We start from the raw sequence: 18580 nt of genomic DNA, 5'->3' as shown, positions 1-18580 counted from the left end.
ATCGATACAATGTTGTACAAATCGATTGGGATTTATTGGCCAAAACACGAAAAATCAATTTACTGCCAAGAGTGCGATCCGGCGATAACTGTATACAATAATAAGTATGCACAATAAAAATAATTTCGAGTGAATCTCGAGCGCGTATCAATAATAATACCTTTAATTGATGTTATAAATTGCTCATATTATGTATAATGTTGCAGATTACCGACGGACGACAGAACTATACGATATGAGAAATCGGAAACTTGAACCATCATACACTCAGGTATCGTAAGTTGTTTCATTTTCACGCACTTAAAGGTTATTAAATCACGATTTATGGCCACCGCAGTACGATAATATACAGGGTGTAACAGAAGCATCAGCCAAAATATGAAAAACTGGTATGCAAAACGTACGAAAAACATTTGGAAATTCTATGGACAGTAAATATTTTATTAAGACTCACGTATGTCTGAAAATTCCAAAAAATAAAATATTTTTAAACTTTATTATGTCTCGAATTATTTTACTATAAAAAATATTGATATTTTAAAAAAAAAAATTAACTCTTCGACTTAAATACAAATTTTTACCATAAACAGTTTCTAAAAGTTAGATTTACAAATAATTTGTGGCTTTTATTGGCAATTTTTGAGGCATTTTTTGAACAAATTATTGGGGTCTTTAAATAAAATTGAAATTTTTTTGTTTCCTGTATTATTAAATAAAACAATACATTTATATGCTGTAGAGCAAGCATCTATTAATTATATATTATGTACAAAAATGTTTTTAATATTGATCAAAACAAAAGTCATGTCATTTGTCAGGTCATTCTATCACACCTTGTATACTTAAAAGTGTCTACATTTTGTCAATGTCACACCGGCCACAATCGTATATAATATATTTTATTGTTTATTTTGTAGTGCAGTCTTCGCAGAAACATAAAATATAAAAACGGACACAATAGCACTACAAGGGAGCTAATTTTCTGGGTTCACACAAACCTGTGCTCGTGCAATTATCGTAGTCAAGTTTTAAGTCTTAAAAAATCGTCGATAGTTGTGAGGCAATAAGACCGTGGACATGGAACACAATACAGTCACATTTCAGAAAAATACGCGGCTCGGGAATATGACAGCATTCGTTGCACATTAATAGTGCAGTGCGGCTGCTGTATTTTTGCGGTGCAGCTGATGACCAAAGAGAGCTAAATAATAGTCATGAAAAGTTTCCGTGTCCCGCTGTCTCGATGAATAACGCCGAGAGCAACATGACCGCAGACAGACTGATGATCGATATTTATAAAAAATAATCTGCAAGATAAAATTTGAGATGATGCAGACAACTATAGTATATTTCACGTCTCTCATATATATACATATATAGGTATATTATATAAAAAATTATCAAGAAAATGTTTTTTCTTTTTTCTTTCAATATTCGATAATGTTTTCCATGTTACTGCACTCCACACTGTACCTACTTATATACAACTGCAATCGCTGCAGTTTGTCGTTAACAATATGTTTATTCTTTTTAAATCGATCTGATTTATTTTGTATTTTTGCATTTGTATAGGTAAAGAGTCAGTGCATTATATACAACTATAACTTAGATAGTTTATATATTATAATATTTACGATGCGTCTCTAAAATAGCCAATTTGGGTACCTATACCTTATAATACGACTAGGTCGTTTTTCAAGATGCAATTTTTATCTCAGATTAGAAATTTGAAACCTGAATGCATAATATTTTATTTTCACTTGTGAAAGTATGTTTATAAAGACTGCTCGTAAATATAAGATAGCTAAAAGAGTCAAAAAACGTCTAAATGCCCCATTTGTATAATATAAGACATTTAGCGGTAGTATAAGACCCGACATAATATTATTCCTACACTCAAATATAATTTTCTAAATATATAAATACTTATTAAGTTATTGTAAACTTACCATTTTTTTTTCGAAATATAATATATACTAAAAGATTTTATTTATGGCCCGAAATTCTTGGCAGCGTAATCTTCAAAGTTTATAAGCTTAAAACACTCGCCATAAATATTTATTCAGTTATTTTACCGAATATATTTTTACAACCAGAACGCTGTTTCGAAAATTGTTTTCATAAAAATTGCACGGATTTTTCAGATTATATATATAGGTACTGAGAACAAACTACTCTTTTAAAAGTAATATTTAATAGTTTTTAATAATAATGCTCCCCGTAAACGTCATAATCATAAATACCTTATAAACTAATATAATTATTATTATTTAGGTACTTACTAACTACTTGTTATTATTATTTTTATATTACGTAGGTATTTAACATTATATTATAACAACATAATACGTTTTATAATAACGACATAATACAAAAACTAAATAACGCCATATTATCATGATATAGCTAATATTACTATTATGGGTGCAGACTGTAGATACGTGGATAAATTTAATAACAAATAACTATTAATACTTGTTGTTCGGTCGGCCGTCAGATATATTTTATTATAATATTTTATTATTTCAGACTTCAGTCGTATCGTTGCCACATATTACTAATGTAAATTATATAAATATAATATAATACTATATATTGTATAGGTGGGTGTATGGGTATTCTGCAGCTGCAGCTTGGAAGTCATTGATCACGTTTCAATTTATTTATTTGCAAAACATTATCATCTCAAATGTGAAACTTAAATTTGTCGTCGCCATTAAATGCAGCACAAAACAAAACAAAAAACTCGCAAAAATAGCGATCGAGTGCTGCAATTATATATTTTAAGCCAGTTATAAAGCTGGTATATAATTTATACGTATTGTATTATGTACATTTTATTACAAAATCACAATAAAAATTATATTATACTATAATAATATATACTATTGTTGTACACATACTTTAGGTGTTTCACTAACTATTCTCATCTCCCTTTTTACCTTTGATAATATTAATAATGTGAGTTTATTCAAATACTGATTTTTAAAACTTTTGGTATACTTTTTAATGTCCGTCGTATGTACTGTCAAATAGATACCTGATTTGATTTTTTAAGTCATTTAGGGATATGCTCAGTAGCATTTTTCTTTTTAAATTTCTATCTAAATAAAAATGCGTACAAGTATAAGTACCTAGATATCTACATGGTTTCTAAAATATTAAAATGTATGTACCTATACCAAGGATAATAGTTTCTATTAATATTAATGGTTTCACAAAAAAACAAAATAGATGTAATATTTAGTCTAATACTTATTATTACGACTTTACAAATTATAAAATGTTGATACATAAATATTATATAATCACTATAATTTTTAAAAACACCATCGCATCCCTATTCTCATAGACCCTATTATGTTAAGTACCTATTTAATGTTTTACAGCTTGAAAGCAACTCGTTTGAAATCATCTGCTTAAGATGAAAAGTAAAAACGGTGAATAAAAGAAGTTTGCAGACCTGACATTTAGCCACAGGACAGTCTTCAAAATTATATAAAAATATTATATTAATTATGCTTAAAATTTCCATAAATTTGAATTTGGATAAAAACAAAATTAAAGGAAAAATCAGGTGGGAGCATACTTAGTGTATCATCCTGTACATAAAGACGTGGTATTACACGAAGATAAACAGTTACCATTTTCGAGGTCGAAGACTCGAAACTTTAATGTTACTATTATGTAATATTAGAAATGCATTTATTATTATATTGATTGTTTAACTTATTATTTTTTTTTTAATTATATTTATCATGAATTTATTTATTTTATATCGACAATAAACAATGGGGCAGACACGCAGGCACTATTTTACACTCGTTTGTGTGTTTCTTCGTGTTGAGTTTGTTCAAATATTAGAAATAAATACAGTCCTTTTATTTATTTATTACCGTTGTGCTTGATTTTATTCCAAATTTTTAGAGAAAATGATTTCTCCATAAAATTATAGTTATAATTAGTTTTCGCTTTGAAAATCAGAAGAAGTAAAAAGGACACATAGAGAGAGAATTTTAATTTTGTATGGAAAGTGAATTATTTAGGGTAATAGTGACAATGAAATCGATTAATTAAAACTCAGTTAAAAATATATTTATTAGAATTTTTAAGATTATTCAAGATAATTTTTCGATAGAAATAAACTAAAGTTGATTAATCTATATCAGAACCTCTATACAAAATTAAGTACTAACTCGAATGAACTATCGACTTTTTATATATTCACATCCATGTCGACTTAAATCGTATACAAATATTAATTCGTTTTAACTTGAAAATAATGATAAAAAATGGAATGTCGAAAACGAAAAGCTCTCAAAAAGCTATATTTTTTTCTATTCGCGGGTTGTGCGCTTTGTCTTTAAATCCTGATTGTTTCGCATTCTCCGCAACCAGAAAATTTTTTCAAGGCATCAATATACACAAATAAAGAACGTTGGACCAATACATAACGTTCTATATAATTTATAAAAAAAAACGTTTCAAGTTTCGATGCAAGAGAAACAAGGTGGTGTCCAGGGGGGGGGGGAGATATCCCTGTAAATGATTCCCTCTACAATGTAGAGTCTTATCCAATCGTCGAAAACTAAAAATACTTGCATAATTAATTAACTATTATTATCTGAAACATTCGATACTCATAAAGTTATACGTCGTATATTAATTAATTAAAAAGCCAAGCAATAGCCATTATTATAATAGCCCAATAATTCAAAATGTAGTGTGAATAGTTTAGTGTATTTTTTTTATGTAATACCTATGTATAATTTATGGCCTGCCATGGCTAACATGATTTACAATAAAAAAAAATTTTGAAAGCACTTTTTTGAATTCCAAAAACGATAAATTTTATCGAATACCCTTTTCCCTACTTATTGTCTATTGAAAACATATTGAAAAAAAAAACGATTTTTAAATCGGTTTAGTTTTTTTAATGAACGAGAACCATAATATCTCAAAGTTTCGAAATCTAGCAAAAACCATGTAAATCCTAACGCGTTACATGTTACCATTTTCATACTTTTTAGTAGATATTATAAAATAAATAAGTCCATGAAATTGGTACCTTATTGGCTTGAACTTATTGACTCCAAGCCCATGTCAATATTTTTCAACATGAATTTTTAAGTCTGCTACTCTTTACTCTTACTGCAATCCTTTTTAGGGGGTGACAACTTCACTTATTCCTCGACTTCATCCGATCCATTCCAATCCTACACCAATATTTTTCAAGTGACTTGCAACAAACCTAGCCAGCTAACCATGTGGATGATTAAACTTCCAGATCAGATTTACACACACGGCACACTTTTGCTCATTAACTTGTCGCACACTGACAGGTCACAAAAATACCGTCATCTAAATTTGCCTATATTTTGCTCCTTAAAACACGGCCGCCTGCAGTCCCAAATATCATCTGAACGCTTTAATACCGTAGACTGGTGTAATTATTAATATATTTAACAATTTTAAATCAGAGTATTTTTTCCCAACTCTGTCCATGAATTATTAACAGGTACGTTAAACACGGATAACCTACACTCGCCTGTAAGTCCCAAACCATGGTATCTATCGTTGATAAGAACTTATGTGTTTCACCTCGTAACATATTCCAATTATTAAACTGTAACAGTTGTACATATTTGATTGTTTGTTTGTTTTTTTTTCATAGTTCGTTTTCTTTTATGATCTTATTCAGTTGAAGTCGAATGCTTGAAAAGTAAAACTGACAGTTAAAGTTCGTATGCCTGCAAGTCAATAGGATGTTATACCTGAATATGCTGCCTCAAGTTAATTTTAAGTTCAGAATGGATTACCATCTAAGGCGATTGCAAACGATCAGTTATTTCAACCAAAATGTATCAATCTTTTGTCAATCATACTCAGGTGGCAAAGTGGGGGGAGCAGGGAGAAGCAGTCCCAATACCTCTGACGGCTGTTAAAAGGATTCCCCTTTAACAAATTAGAATTAACATTATTCGGGGTGATTAAAAGTGGGATGAGTATGCTTACACAATCAACGTTTGAACACATTCCATATACATAAGAAATTACCTATATACACAAAATGAAACAGATACGGGACGCTTAATTAGACATATAGGCCTCTTGGAATTTTGAAGTCAATTAGGTTACATTTTAAGATTTTCAATTTCAATTTCAGACCCAAGATCTGGACATTTTTTTCACATTTCGTTCACCAAATCATATACATTTTAAGTATTTAAATGTTTGATATTTTGAATGTTGACTATCCGAAATTCAAATTAAATTTTAAAATGTGGTCTAAATGAAACAGACATTTTAACGAATTCAAATCAGTTTTCAAAAGTCTTACGCCTTTATCAGGTCCATTGATAGATACAGTGACATGTACTATACAATAACAATCACCCACTAAGCATACATTTACATTTACACACATGCATACACATATAAAATTGCCTATATTGAACTCCTTAAAAACTGTCTATTTGCATTCTTTTGTTATTTTTAATAAATGAGTAAATTAAGCTATTATTTAGGTTTAAAGAAAATAATATTATCTAAGACTTATTATGATACTTTTATTTTCAACCTAGTTATGAGTAGTATAGAGTAGTATTACTGTACATTTGTTGTATATTTTCTAACGCTCATGACTTGCGGGTTTCACGTCCTTCTAACAATTTTGCGCCATTTTCACGCCATTTCAATATTTCAATAATTACCTATTTTATGTCTTGGATACAACGTTACTGGTTTTTTTGAATTGTTCATATAATGATGATAAGTGGTTATTTATAGCAGAAAATACATTATAGTAATACCAAATATTAAATTTGATTATTGAGAAGAGGCTATTTTTAATTATTTTTAATATAGTACCTTATATTTTATAATATTTATACCAAACATCAAATTTTTTTTTTTGTTATAGCAAGCCAATAAATTATTTTTTTCATACTCGATTATTGTAGAATACCGTTGGAATTGTCAATCGTGTGTCCAAGTACAATTTGTACTAAGGATAATAGTCCGTAATAGGGATATGCTTGTACAGTTCTACACATGGAATAAAAAAAATAACTAAACAAATCAAGAAGGATTTTACTTGGTATTTACTTAAGTGTTTGACTAAATAAATATAAAATGACGTATTATTTTGTATTATGTGTATAGACTATAGATAACAGCGTATACTGTATAAGCATATCCTTCTTCCCTATTATAAACTCTATTATCCTTAGCACAACAAGTGTAATAACTAGAAAACTACTCGTTCGAATTTTGATTTCAATACATCAAAATTCCCAAAAAAATTATCCGCTAAATAATTCAAAGAAAAAAGCAGGGTTTTCATTTAAAAAACAAAGGTTCGTATCGCCACAGGACACTCCTTAAGTGGCACAACAAATTTCAAGACTATGGTCTTTGAATATATTTAAAAATTCCAAAATTCAGATTTTGAAAAACTTCATTATAAAAGAAAAAAAGAGGTGAGCATACTTGTAGGATCATCCTGTATATAGTTCCGGGAAAGTACCCATTTAAACGAAAAATTCAAGTTTACCACACCACTGCTGCAGGTTATATATGGTCTCATATATACTTGTTGCACGTGAGGGAGACTCCATTTTTTAAGTGGCTCGCGCTAAAAGTATAACATAATATATGATCTAAATAAACGTAGGTATCTACTAAATTCGCTAGACAAAAATGTATCACTACGCAGGCATGCGTATACGTCACGCATGTATTACACGATGTACGATAGCTGGTACTTTGTGTTGCAGGACTTGTTTTAAAATCCTTAAAGCGTGTGTTTGGACTGCGTAGCTCGAAAATGCGGAGGATAGTGCAATTTCCATTGGTACCTGGTGGCTAGTATAAGCGAGAGCAGGGTGCACAAAGTCGTGCACACTTTTGAAAAATATTTAAAATAAACCCTAGCTGGGTTACACGATTGTAATATTGTCATGCGATTGATCCAAACCAACATAATATTATATGTATAACTGCTCGCCGGACGATTGTGCGTGGACTTTGGGTACGGGTGATGGACTGCATCACGGTGGTGGGCAATATTAGCCAAACCGATCTAACGATTTACTTTATTGGTCGAGCGCAGGTATATAATGCATATATATTATATAGGTATCAGTAAAAAAAGCTCGGTGTATGGCAGCATCGTCCACGTAAAAACAACAACAAAAATATAGATATTTCCTCCCAGATGGGATAAATAAGAAAAATAATATCTGATACATATTACACAGTGCTCAACGGTAATAGATTCGATCAGTTCAAGAGTTGATCTCATTATAAGCCTTAGTGTGCTGTTTAAATCGAATAAAAAAAAACAGTCCTCCATAGAGCCCCTGCATTATATGACTTTCGCACTCATCGGCCGCCGCCGGGTTGCGGTCTAACGCACACGCCTGATGTATATATATATCGTGATATCATGTCATTGCGTAAATATTTTTTCGCCATACCCAAATATAACTTGCAATCACAGATCTCTGCATAGCGATTTCGTTTGGCGTTTCAGATCCATTTGTTACCTATATATAGGTATGTACGGAATAAATAGGTATAAATCCATGGAGGACTATTACTATGGGTGTATAGGTGAGAGGAAGATCGACGGTTGTTTTCGCAGCCGCGGAAAGGTGTAGAAATAAATGAATAAAATGCAACGTATTTAAGGAATAACAAAATGTATTATATCATTCGCAATATTTTACACAAAAAAAGTAATGTTCAATCGAAAAAAAACAATTTCTATTAGCGAATACATGTTTTTTTTCATACATAATCAGTATAATAAAGCTCTAAAAAAAATACAATATAATATTTTTTTATTCGTATCGTAATAATATTAATAAAATATATTCATATAATTTCATTATTATATAAACGTATCTACGGTTTTATCAATTTTTTTTGTTTTGTTTAAAAAATTGTATCATTTAATTATTACTTCTTATCACCCGGGTAACATATTTTATACTCATCAATTAATATTGTTGATAATCTCACGTTTTTTATTTAAAAAAAAAATGTTATAATAATAAAAATAATAATAAATAAAGGAAGACTTAAGTAACGGAGCCCAGACGAGTATTTTTAATCATTTTTTGTGAGGGGGGGGGGCCTGTTTCGGTTTCGCGAACTGCACACTAAACGAACGATTATTAACAACACATAATCAAACGAATTAAACGAAATGAGAGAAAGACCGCTGCACTTTCTCCTGCACGCGTAGTGTGTATAGAGGGTTAGGTTATGTATTATTTTCTTTTTTTAAAGAAACAAAACAATTTTAACTAACGTAATACGATATAAATATTAGCCGCCCGGACAGTGTTCATATTTTGTTTGTTTATTTTATTTCGTCTACACGCGTACCTATTACGTCTCGTTTTATACACAATTTTATGCTAGACTCGCTATAGTAAATATATTATTATCACACAGTTAAAAAAAGTAAGTATGGAAAAAGTCAGGAAGACTGTTCCTACATAGCTTAAACGTTATAATCGCACTAAAAAAAGTTTTGTCTAGTAGCAGCGAAAAACACTATGAAAAAAAATTGTTAAACAACTCATTTTTATCATATTATATATTATATCGATATATTATATAATATTATTATAATTATTATAATAATATTTGTATATACGTATTTAATAGGAAAACAATGTCTACACGGCCGCCGAAAATGAGAACTCGCGTAAAGTAATCCCCCTCCCTTGTGCTCCTGATTCTACTCGAAAAATAAACGAAAACACAAAATAAAAACAAATTGTTAGAATTTATCATTTTTTTTCTTATTTTTTTTTTTTTTTTTGTACTATCACTACCGATTAGCCTATACCCCAATCGGTTTTCTATAAAATTGTCTACTTTAATATAATATATTGTCTATGTTGTTTAATATCATATAATATATAGTTATACATTCTCATAATATTATATTTTAATTTTATACATACATATATTAATTTATTTTATACTCTTTTCGTTCGATTAAAAAAAAAAAGAGACCGATTGGATGAATTTAACACAGCCCTTGTTTGATTATCTACAGTTACGAAAAAACAAAAAATACAATATTCATAATTAAATTATCATGATTATCTATGTACACGTCATTCACGATACATATGATTATGCGTAAAATGAAAAACATAATCAAATGCATACTTATTCGTACGAACATTGAAAAACGTTTCGAAAACAAAAAAAAAATACATTTTATATATATTTATAATAGTAATATAAAGTAATGATAATAATAATAATAATAATAATAATAATAATGAAAAAAAAATAGATACAGAGAGAAAAACGAAAAAAAAACATTTGCGCGAATTGGTCGTTTATTGCACATAAAAATATTAAAATAAAATAAAATGGTCATTTTTTGTAATAAGTCTCCCGGACTGCATATAAAATAATAACACATATATCGCACGTGATCATGTGCACAAAAACGTAGTAAAAGGATAAGACGCACACCACACTGCGGACATGTCGCAAAGACAGGTGTGAAGTCGATTAAATGAAATAAAATATAAACTTTAGGAGACAGTCGTATAAGTGAAAACAAAAATGTACGTTTTTGTTAGGTTTGTCGACCACCTTACCGGTCGTCGGGTGACGACAGCGATGGCGGTTATGACTCAAGCGAGGCGATCAGGTTGCGGAACATTGCCGACTGCATCTCGCTGAACATGGACGCCTGTCCGCAAGACAGGTTCGTCGGCGACGTGGACCCAGTGGCCGACGACGACGATGTGGCCACGCCGTAATGCTGATGCTGTTCGCCGAGCGACGGGGGCGGCGGTGGCAGCGACAGCGACGAACAGCAGTCTACCGATGCGGAGGTGACGGTGGTGGGCTGCAGCAGCACATCCTGATGTTCGACCGCGGCCGGCACCTGGCCGCCGTACAGGTCGAGGGAGTCGTCACAGCACGCGTCCATCAGCGACCAGCAGTCGGGCGAACAGAGGTCGGTGGCCAACGGGGTGGAGTCTGCTGCCGACGGGGTAGTCCCCGCCACGACGGCGGCCACTGCGGCTGCGGCCGCCGCGGCGGCTGCCTCATCCGTCCTCAGTCTCTTGGCTGCCGGATACTCGTGTAGGTCCAGGTCCACCACGTTCACGTCTTCGTCCTCACGCTGGTTGTTGTTGATGAACTGCGACAACAGGTCGTCGAGCGGTTCGTCCACACACCGCTTCCGCTTGCCGCGCGGTGACGACGACGGTAGTTGCATCATTATGGACGCGATCGTGTCATCGTCCACGTCGTCGTCATCTACTTCTTGGTCGTCAACGTCTTCGTCGTCCACTTCGTCATCGTACCCGTACGGCAACGGTCCACCAGACGCGGTCGCCGACGACGACTGCTGCTGCTGGTGATGGTGGTGGTGGAGGTGGTGGTGTTGTTGTTGTTGTTGTAGTTGGTGATGGTGGTGGTGGTGGTGGTGGTTGTTATTGTGGTGGTGGTGTTGTAAGTGGTGGTGGTGTAGTAGGTGGTGATGGTGGTGGTCGGCCGCCAACAACAACGACTGAGCTTCCGTCAGCGGTTTGTTGTTGTTGTTGTTGCTGCTAATATTGTTGTTGTTGTTATTGTTGTTAGCCAGGGTCTTGCCGACCGTGACCGCGTTACCGCCAACTCCAACGCTGCCGGTGCCATTGGTGCAGGACGATTCCCTGAGGTTGGTGATGTCCACGAGCTGTGGGTTACCACCAGGGCCGCCACAGGGTTGCGACTGCTGAGGACCGTGGTAACCGTAACCGGCGGACGTCGGCGACGGTGGTGAGGCGGGCGACGTCCGTCCCGTAGTCCGGTCGTCCCTGGTCTCGGCCTGCAGCCTCTTCACCGTGTTGTTGATCAAGACGGACCGGCACAACGAACTCTCGGCGTCGTCGATCTTCTTCATCTTGTTCACAGATATCTTGAGCACCTTACGCCTCTCTTCTTTCAGCCGGTACTTGGCACTGATCATCGATGGCCGCGAACCCGAGTTCCAGCCGTAACTCCTCCGGGTGCCTAACAGCTCGTCGATCTCGTCCATAATCGTAATGTTCTCGCTGGACTCAACGGGTCTCATGTCCACAAGCATTTGAGACGTGATTCACCAATAGCATATCATTCTGAAAACGAAACAGGGAAAAAACTGTTAAATATCGATTTTAAATGATATCGTATATTGTATAAGTAATAAGGGTAGGTGATGTATCGTTGGAATGTAGTTGGAAACGTCGTGTGCGTTACAAGAGATCCGTAGCGGTTTTGGTCGGAAAAGAGAGGGGAGAGATTAGGTAGGGTGAAACAGTTTTCAAAAAAAACGACGATCGGCAATAATCAATTTTTACATCTCTCGGAAAGGGTTCGCCGGTGGACGGACGGTAGGCATATAATATTATTCATTTTTGCCAACGGGTCAGGTATTTTTAATATGTAAAGACCCCCTCGGCGTCGTCACACATTGTTGTGTACCCATGCATGCCACACCCCTATGTGCGGGAGACGACGACTGCAACGACGGCGGTGGTTAGCACCCCTCGAGGAGGGTGTGTGGGAAACAAACCGAAATCGGACGTCCGTAATACAAATACATCAAAAGAGAGTGAGAGAACAACTGCATCTGCGCCGCGCCGTGGCAAATAAACACAAGACTCTAATGCTCGCGCTGCGTGTAAATATTGTACAACAATAATTATGAATGGGTAATATTATTATTGAATAGGTACTTGTGGTGTATAATACGTGATTTTACAACGACGAGAAAATGCGCAGCGACGGTTCCGAGGCCGAGTCAATATTATATCGTCGATCGACATCATCTGCTGCGAAAAGACACCACGAAAATAAGACTGTGCAATACACTATAATGGTCCTATGCGACGGAGCTACGAAGTTTTGTGAATTTTTAATATTTATACCGATCACTTTTCATTCACATGCGATAGTTTCGCAGAAATCGCGAAGTAGTGACAGCAATGGAGAGAGAAAATTTAACGCGTAAATATTAGTCAGGAGGTCATTGCGTGTCGTCATCGCCGCCGCTTGGAGGTTGCCAAAGCAAGGCCGAGACGGCGTACACGACTTGCGCATCACAACATACACAAACATACACAAACATACACAAACATACGCGTGCAGCAAAAATCATAGACTCCGTGAAACAACGTCGTTGCAAAAATTCGAATATGCCTACGACATGTGCACCAAATTGACCTTGGCAATTACCAAGTACGCGTTGAATATTTGTGAACATTTTTGATACCGTTAATGCGAATTTCTAAAAAGACGTCGACTTAAAGGCTATCGGCATTAGGTATTCGTCGAATTAATCCGTTCGAGTTTACCGAAGCCACATGACACCTATATTATGCATTATTAATATTTTCGGATCGTGAACGTGTCCCAATGTCAAAGAAAGTAGTCTCTGCTGTCAAAACAATAATTACGGATAAAAAATACGTAATACACTCCGTACGGCGTATTATTATTTATTTTTAGTTACAAACGTAAAATGTATACGAATTTACCGGAAAAGCTTTTCGCCGACGATACGATATACCTCGGCTTCAAGGTAAACTATAAAAGGACAAGACCGCAAGGTCGTCGTAACGTAATACTGTTCGCAAACGTTACAACTATTGGTAATTGGTGTACCGACGACACTGCAATATCGTGTTGTGCAAGTACGAATATATTGTTATTACTTATAAGTTATTACAAACGAACCAATTAGAGCTTAAACGAAATGATGACAGGCATATATTATATTAGTATTAGCCTAACGATTGGAGTATAATATTATTTTCAACTACCTACAGGAGTGGGCGATATCACAAACCTACCACAACTACTGTTCAATCGGAAATCGTTCTGGGACGCGAATTTCACGAGATCTAAATATGACGTGTAGGTAGGTACCTAAGTGGGAAAAAAAATAACAACAACACGATCACAAGTCGGCCCAACACTTTCTCTAGTCCGTCCGAGCGGCTCGGCGCTGCGCAGTTGCCATTCCGGCGCGTGACGAATGATCCGAACAAAACGCAAAACCGCAAGTACGGCGGCGGCGGCTAACCGGTGGCGGTGGCGGTGGCAACGAGTGAAAAATCGAGTAAACGGGTAAACGACGGTCCGACTAACGTTTTGAACGGACCACTCGCGCGTTTGAACGTCCGTCATTTTCACGAAATTAGTTGTAATTAAGACGCGCAGATTGCGTACATCCAACAGGAAAAATAACTCAACACGCCTAATGCCTACAATAATCGGAACAATAAACGTTTAAACGACACTAACCGCTGAAAGTGGCACCGCGACAGCCCCCAGCGGTCGGGTGCCCGCGACATTGACCCAGATAATTAAATTTGTTATTTTTTCGATTCCCCTCCGCTGTGGCGGAGGAGATAGATCTCTACTCGTGGGAGCACGGCGCGCGCGCGCACACACTCGCCGCACACGCAACCTTCGCGCGTGCCGCGACTACTCCGCCGACAGTGTTGTTATTATTGTCAAATTAATACTTAGACGGATTTTCACGCGCGACACGGCGAAACAGTGGTCGCGAAAATATCAAATTAGGAGAATCTCGGAAAACTGAGACGAAAAACGCGATGGAAAACGATAATTTTTCCGGTCCGCGAATTTTTTCCCGACACGAAAATAAAATAAAACGGTCCGAAATAATATTAGGACGTTTGGGAAAAATTCTGATCGACGAGAAATGTGTCGGCGGATCGGTGGCGAATATGTAGGCCACCTCACCGCGGAAGACGCGGCTGACCGCAAGTCGTGACACGGAGACGACGGCGTCGTAGGTATCCGCGAGCGCGGAGGGGCGGCGGGTTTTGTCGGGTACCAGTCTTTGGCGGTGGCAGGGGCGGGTACGACAACGACACTGCTGTCCGCAGGCAAGGCCGCTTATTAGGCCGCCGCCGCCCACAGGTGTATTATTATAATAACATAATAATAATCATATAGATAGATAGATATCGTTTGGAAAGCGATTATATTTAATAATTAATATTAATATTAGTATGAACGAGAGTAGACCTTTTTCGAATTGGGTAAAATTATTCATAATATAATCGTGATTCGTCGACAGAAGACTTATCGTCGTGATCCGGACGAGTAATAACTAGCCAAAAATTCACATTCGTGCGAAAACGACTGATTTTCGCGTTTTGATACGATGAAAAATTAAAATAGTCGGCTACTATTTTTGTGCGAAAAAAAATTGACTGGCAGTGAACCGCCACTTGCGGCTGAACTTGGACGGCGCCGGAGGGATTAAAGACGTCAGAGACAAGCAACACTTGCAGACTCGGCTGGACGACCGATCCGCGGGATGAACTGGTTGATACCGGATATCGTGGGGACTGAGGGTGTTGTACATACAAATCCGACTTACCGGTGAATCCGGAGCGGAAGAACGGTAATCCGAAAATGTGTCCGGAACAGTTGTGCACCATTAATATCGTAAACGATCTCGGCACGAACCGGGTATAACCAATAATTGATTGAATAATTGAAAAAAAATAATTACGCACAATCGCTGGTATTCGAAAAAAAAAATGTTTTTCGCAAAAAATAATTATTCAAACACCGGAGCACATAAACCAACGCACACGGTTTACGAAAAAAAAAAATTAGCAATATCAATAAAATAGTCGTACGCGACTTTTGGCGGTCGGTCGCGCGGAGACACGAGAACAACGCACCGCAAAACACCAAGACGGACGGACACGACGACGCACACGGACTGGCGCGCGAAATTAGACTGGGACAGATTATGGAATCAATTACACACGCGCGCGCTCTCACAGTGGGCGCGGGGCGGGGCAGCGGCGGCGGCGTCGGTGGTCACGGAGCGAGCGAGCGAGCAAGTAGCGACGTCGTCGTCGAGCGGCAGCCGTGTGATGAGCGAGCGGAACGATAGCTGGCACTTGTGGCCGGCAGACGGGCAGAAGGCGAACTGGAGAATGTGCGGCGCGCCGTGCGCGCGTCGTGTGCGTTTTTTCGTTCCCCCCGCCGCCGCCCCGGCCACCGCACAGCTGTATCCGTCGCCGAACGGTCGGTGGGGGGAACTCCGTTATGTGAGTCGGCCGCCGCCGCCGCCTCGTAAGTTTGTGCGTGCGTGTGCGCGCGCGTTACCGTGTGCTCTCGTGACGTCACGCCCGCCGCCCGATGGTCGGACCGTAATGTGGCGCCGCCCGTCGGAGCGCCCGACAACCAAACGCGACATCGGCAAAGACGGGCGGACGGGCGCCGCTGGTTCCTCTCCCAACCGCCCGCACCGCCGTTTCCATCGCCGGCACGACGCTCGCCAAACGGATTCGACTCGTCGCGCCAAAGACAATATTAATATTATATTATATTATTATAATGTTATCGTTTCATTTATTTATAAACGCTATATAATGTAATAATTAATAAATTAAGTAATTAATTAGTCTTATGAATAATATTTTGCCGAGTCGTCGAGGCTTTACAATACCCGGGCGTTCCGTGCAAAAAATCGTTTTCGTTTCTTCCTCCGTTGTTTTTCCGGTGTCGGCCGAAACACGCAGCACGTTTTGAAGTCAACTCCTCGCAATGGCCTTATTACGCCGAGTTCCGGGCAGGTGCTCATTCTGGCGTTTAAATTTCAAAATATTGTGTTTTATAAGCTCGTGTGTCACGTGTACGGCACACGGGCTCCTAAAATAAAATATTGTGGCCCTAGCACGTAACGAAGAATTGATCGTAACCAGTGTTAGCATTGTTAATCGTTAGTTAATAATAACTAATAATGTTACTCAATCCTTAGTTTGCTACGTTCTAAAACCGAGTATGATTTGATAATATTATATTAAATATCGATAATTCTTTATAAGTCTAACTTATCATGTCGTTATCGTTTAAATTATTTTTTCATTTATTTTCCCTTGTGTTGTACCGAAATTGTATTCATATTAATTGCATTTTAATAACCATTTAGAACTGTTGCACCCAGCTTAAACCGTATGGCTTTCGGGAGTAATCTCCTCTGTACTTTATCGCGTTCAATTTTCTTAATGATTATTCCAAACAATTATTTTTTTTTTTCTTTTTATCAATAGTTAGGTACTTATGATTTTTGCTCGAATGTTTACGAATGATGATTTACAATAAAATTAACGTAACGTTTTAATTTCCATTTGTTTACATATTAACGAAAGATTTGGATGACAATGTTTTCGGCTGTCAAATGTAGTGTTTACTTCATCTGCTGCATGTAGTTGTTTTTATGTGTGCTAATTGGTTGAGTATACATTTGATTTGAGATTTAAATGATCATTAGGCACAATGCGAGCACACAAATCGCAAGACAATAAAATACGACGACGAATAAAGTAAACACTTCAACGATTATGCGTACAACTACTACACGTAGTACCTGGTATTATGTTTAATGTAGGTCCACTTATCTCCATGAATTTTTTTTCAAGTGAAAAATATGGATGAATTATATAATTACGAATAGCCTTGCAATAAACCTTTGTAATTAATGTTTCAATATGAAAATTTTGCTCATGTATCGCTTAAAAAAGAGTCATTTGTATAAAAATTAATTTAAATTCCCGACGTGTTCGAGAAAATAAAAATTGAACGTGAGTAACTGAATTATTCAAACCATATACTATACAGACAACAACGGTTGTAATGGATTTTCGAGATAAAAATCAGACTTATACTTGTTGTAGTTGTTAATCACTAGCTATATGGCGTCGTCGTCGTCATTTACCCAGTTCGATATAAAAAAATAAATCCATACACAATAATATACAATAATATAATACTTAGAGTATTTTAAGTATTCCAAAGGAAAAAAAACACTGTGGAATGCGATTAGTAATATAGGCAAGCCAGTATTTATCTTTTATCGCGAGTATCTGCGACAGTACCTACAACATAAAATATTATTATATGATTACATATAATATAATATTATTATATTATTATATTATATTATATTCTAATCACAATAATACAACTAAACTACTTAATATAATTCGATCGAAACACATTCAGAAATCGGAACGTGTATTCGACAACAATATAATATTATAATAAATTATAAAATTCGAGTAATCACACATATTATATGGTATAATAATAATTAATAATATTATGTACGGTGCGTTTCAACAGTTTTATATTAACAAAACAAACTAATAAGTAATAATGGTAATATAATAGTAAGTATTGTCGAAAGTCGAATAGAACGAAATGTGCAGAAAGATAAATTTTGGTCGTTTGATATATAGTATTCTATACACTATAATATTATATTTATTAATCATTAGTACTTAAATAGTACTTATTACTAATGTCCTTGCGTTTCAACGATAGCACTATGCAGCAATGTCTATGCAACTTCGATACGTTTTGAGCGGGTTTTATGGAGGACGGGACAATAACAAATGATGGGATCGGATAATCGTTAGGTACTAATGGGTGTCTTTAGATTTTTCAAAGACGCATAAAATATTTCTCACGGTAACAATTCGAACGGTTCCAAGAAAATGAAAACCAACAA

At 36.1% G+C, this 18580-nt stretch overlaps 1 protein-coding gene and 1 long non-coding RNA gene across 2 annotated transcripts; one reads left to right on the top strand and one right to left on the bottom strand.

Moving 5' to 3' along the window:
* Positions 1-60: 60 nt before the first annotated feature.
* LOC111033841 lies at positions 61-2819 on the top strand. Its single transcript, XR_002604474.1, has 3 exons — positions 61-271; positions 918-1380; positions 2604-2819. It is a non-coding gene; the product is annotated as an uncharacterized LOC111033841 (long non-coding RNA).
* A 6980-nt stretch (positions 2820-9799) lies between these two features.
* Positions 9800-16013, bottom strand: LOC111033842 (GATA zinc finger domain-containing protein 24-like). Its single transcript, XM_022314773.1, has 2 exons — positions 15431-16013; positions 9800-12149 (listed from the first exon to the last, which is right to left on the bottom strand). The coding sequence occupies exon 2, from the start codon at positions 12116-12118 to the stop codon at positions 10667-10669; it is 1452 nt and encodes a 483-aa protein (XP_022170465.1). The 5' UTR covers positions 12119-12149; positions 15431-16013; the 3' UTR covers positions 9800-10666.
* Between the last annotated feature and the right edge of the window lie 2567 nt (positions 16014-18580).

This window comes from Myzus persicae, unplaced genomic scaffold, assembly GCF_001856785.1.
Source record: "Myzus persicae strain clone G006 unplaced genomic scaffold, MPER_G0061.0, whole genome shotgun sequence".
NCBI lineage: Eukaryota > Metazoa > Arthropoda > Insecta > Hemiptera > Aphididae > Myzus > Myzus persicae.
Note: the sequence above shows the minus strand (reverse complement) of the source record. Positions and strands in the feature narration are given on the sequence as shown.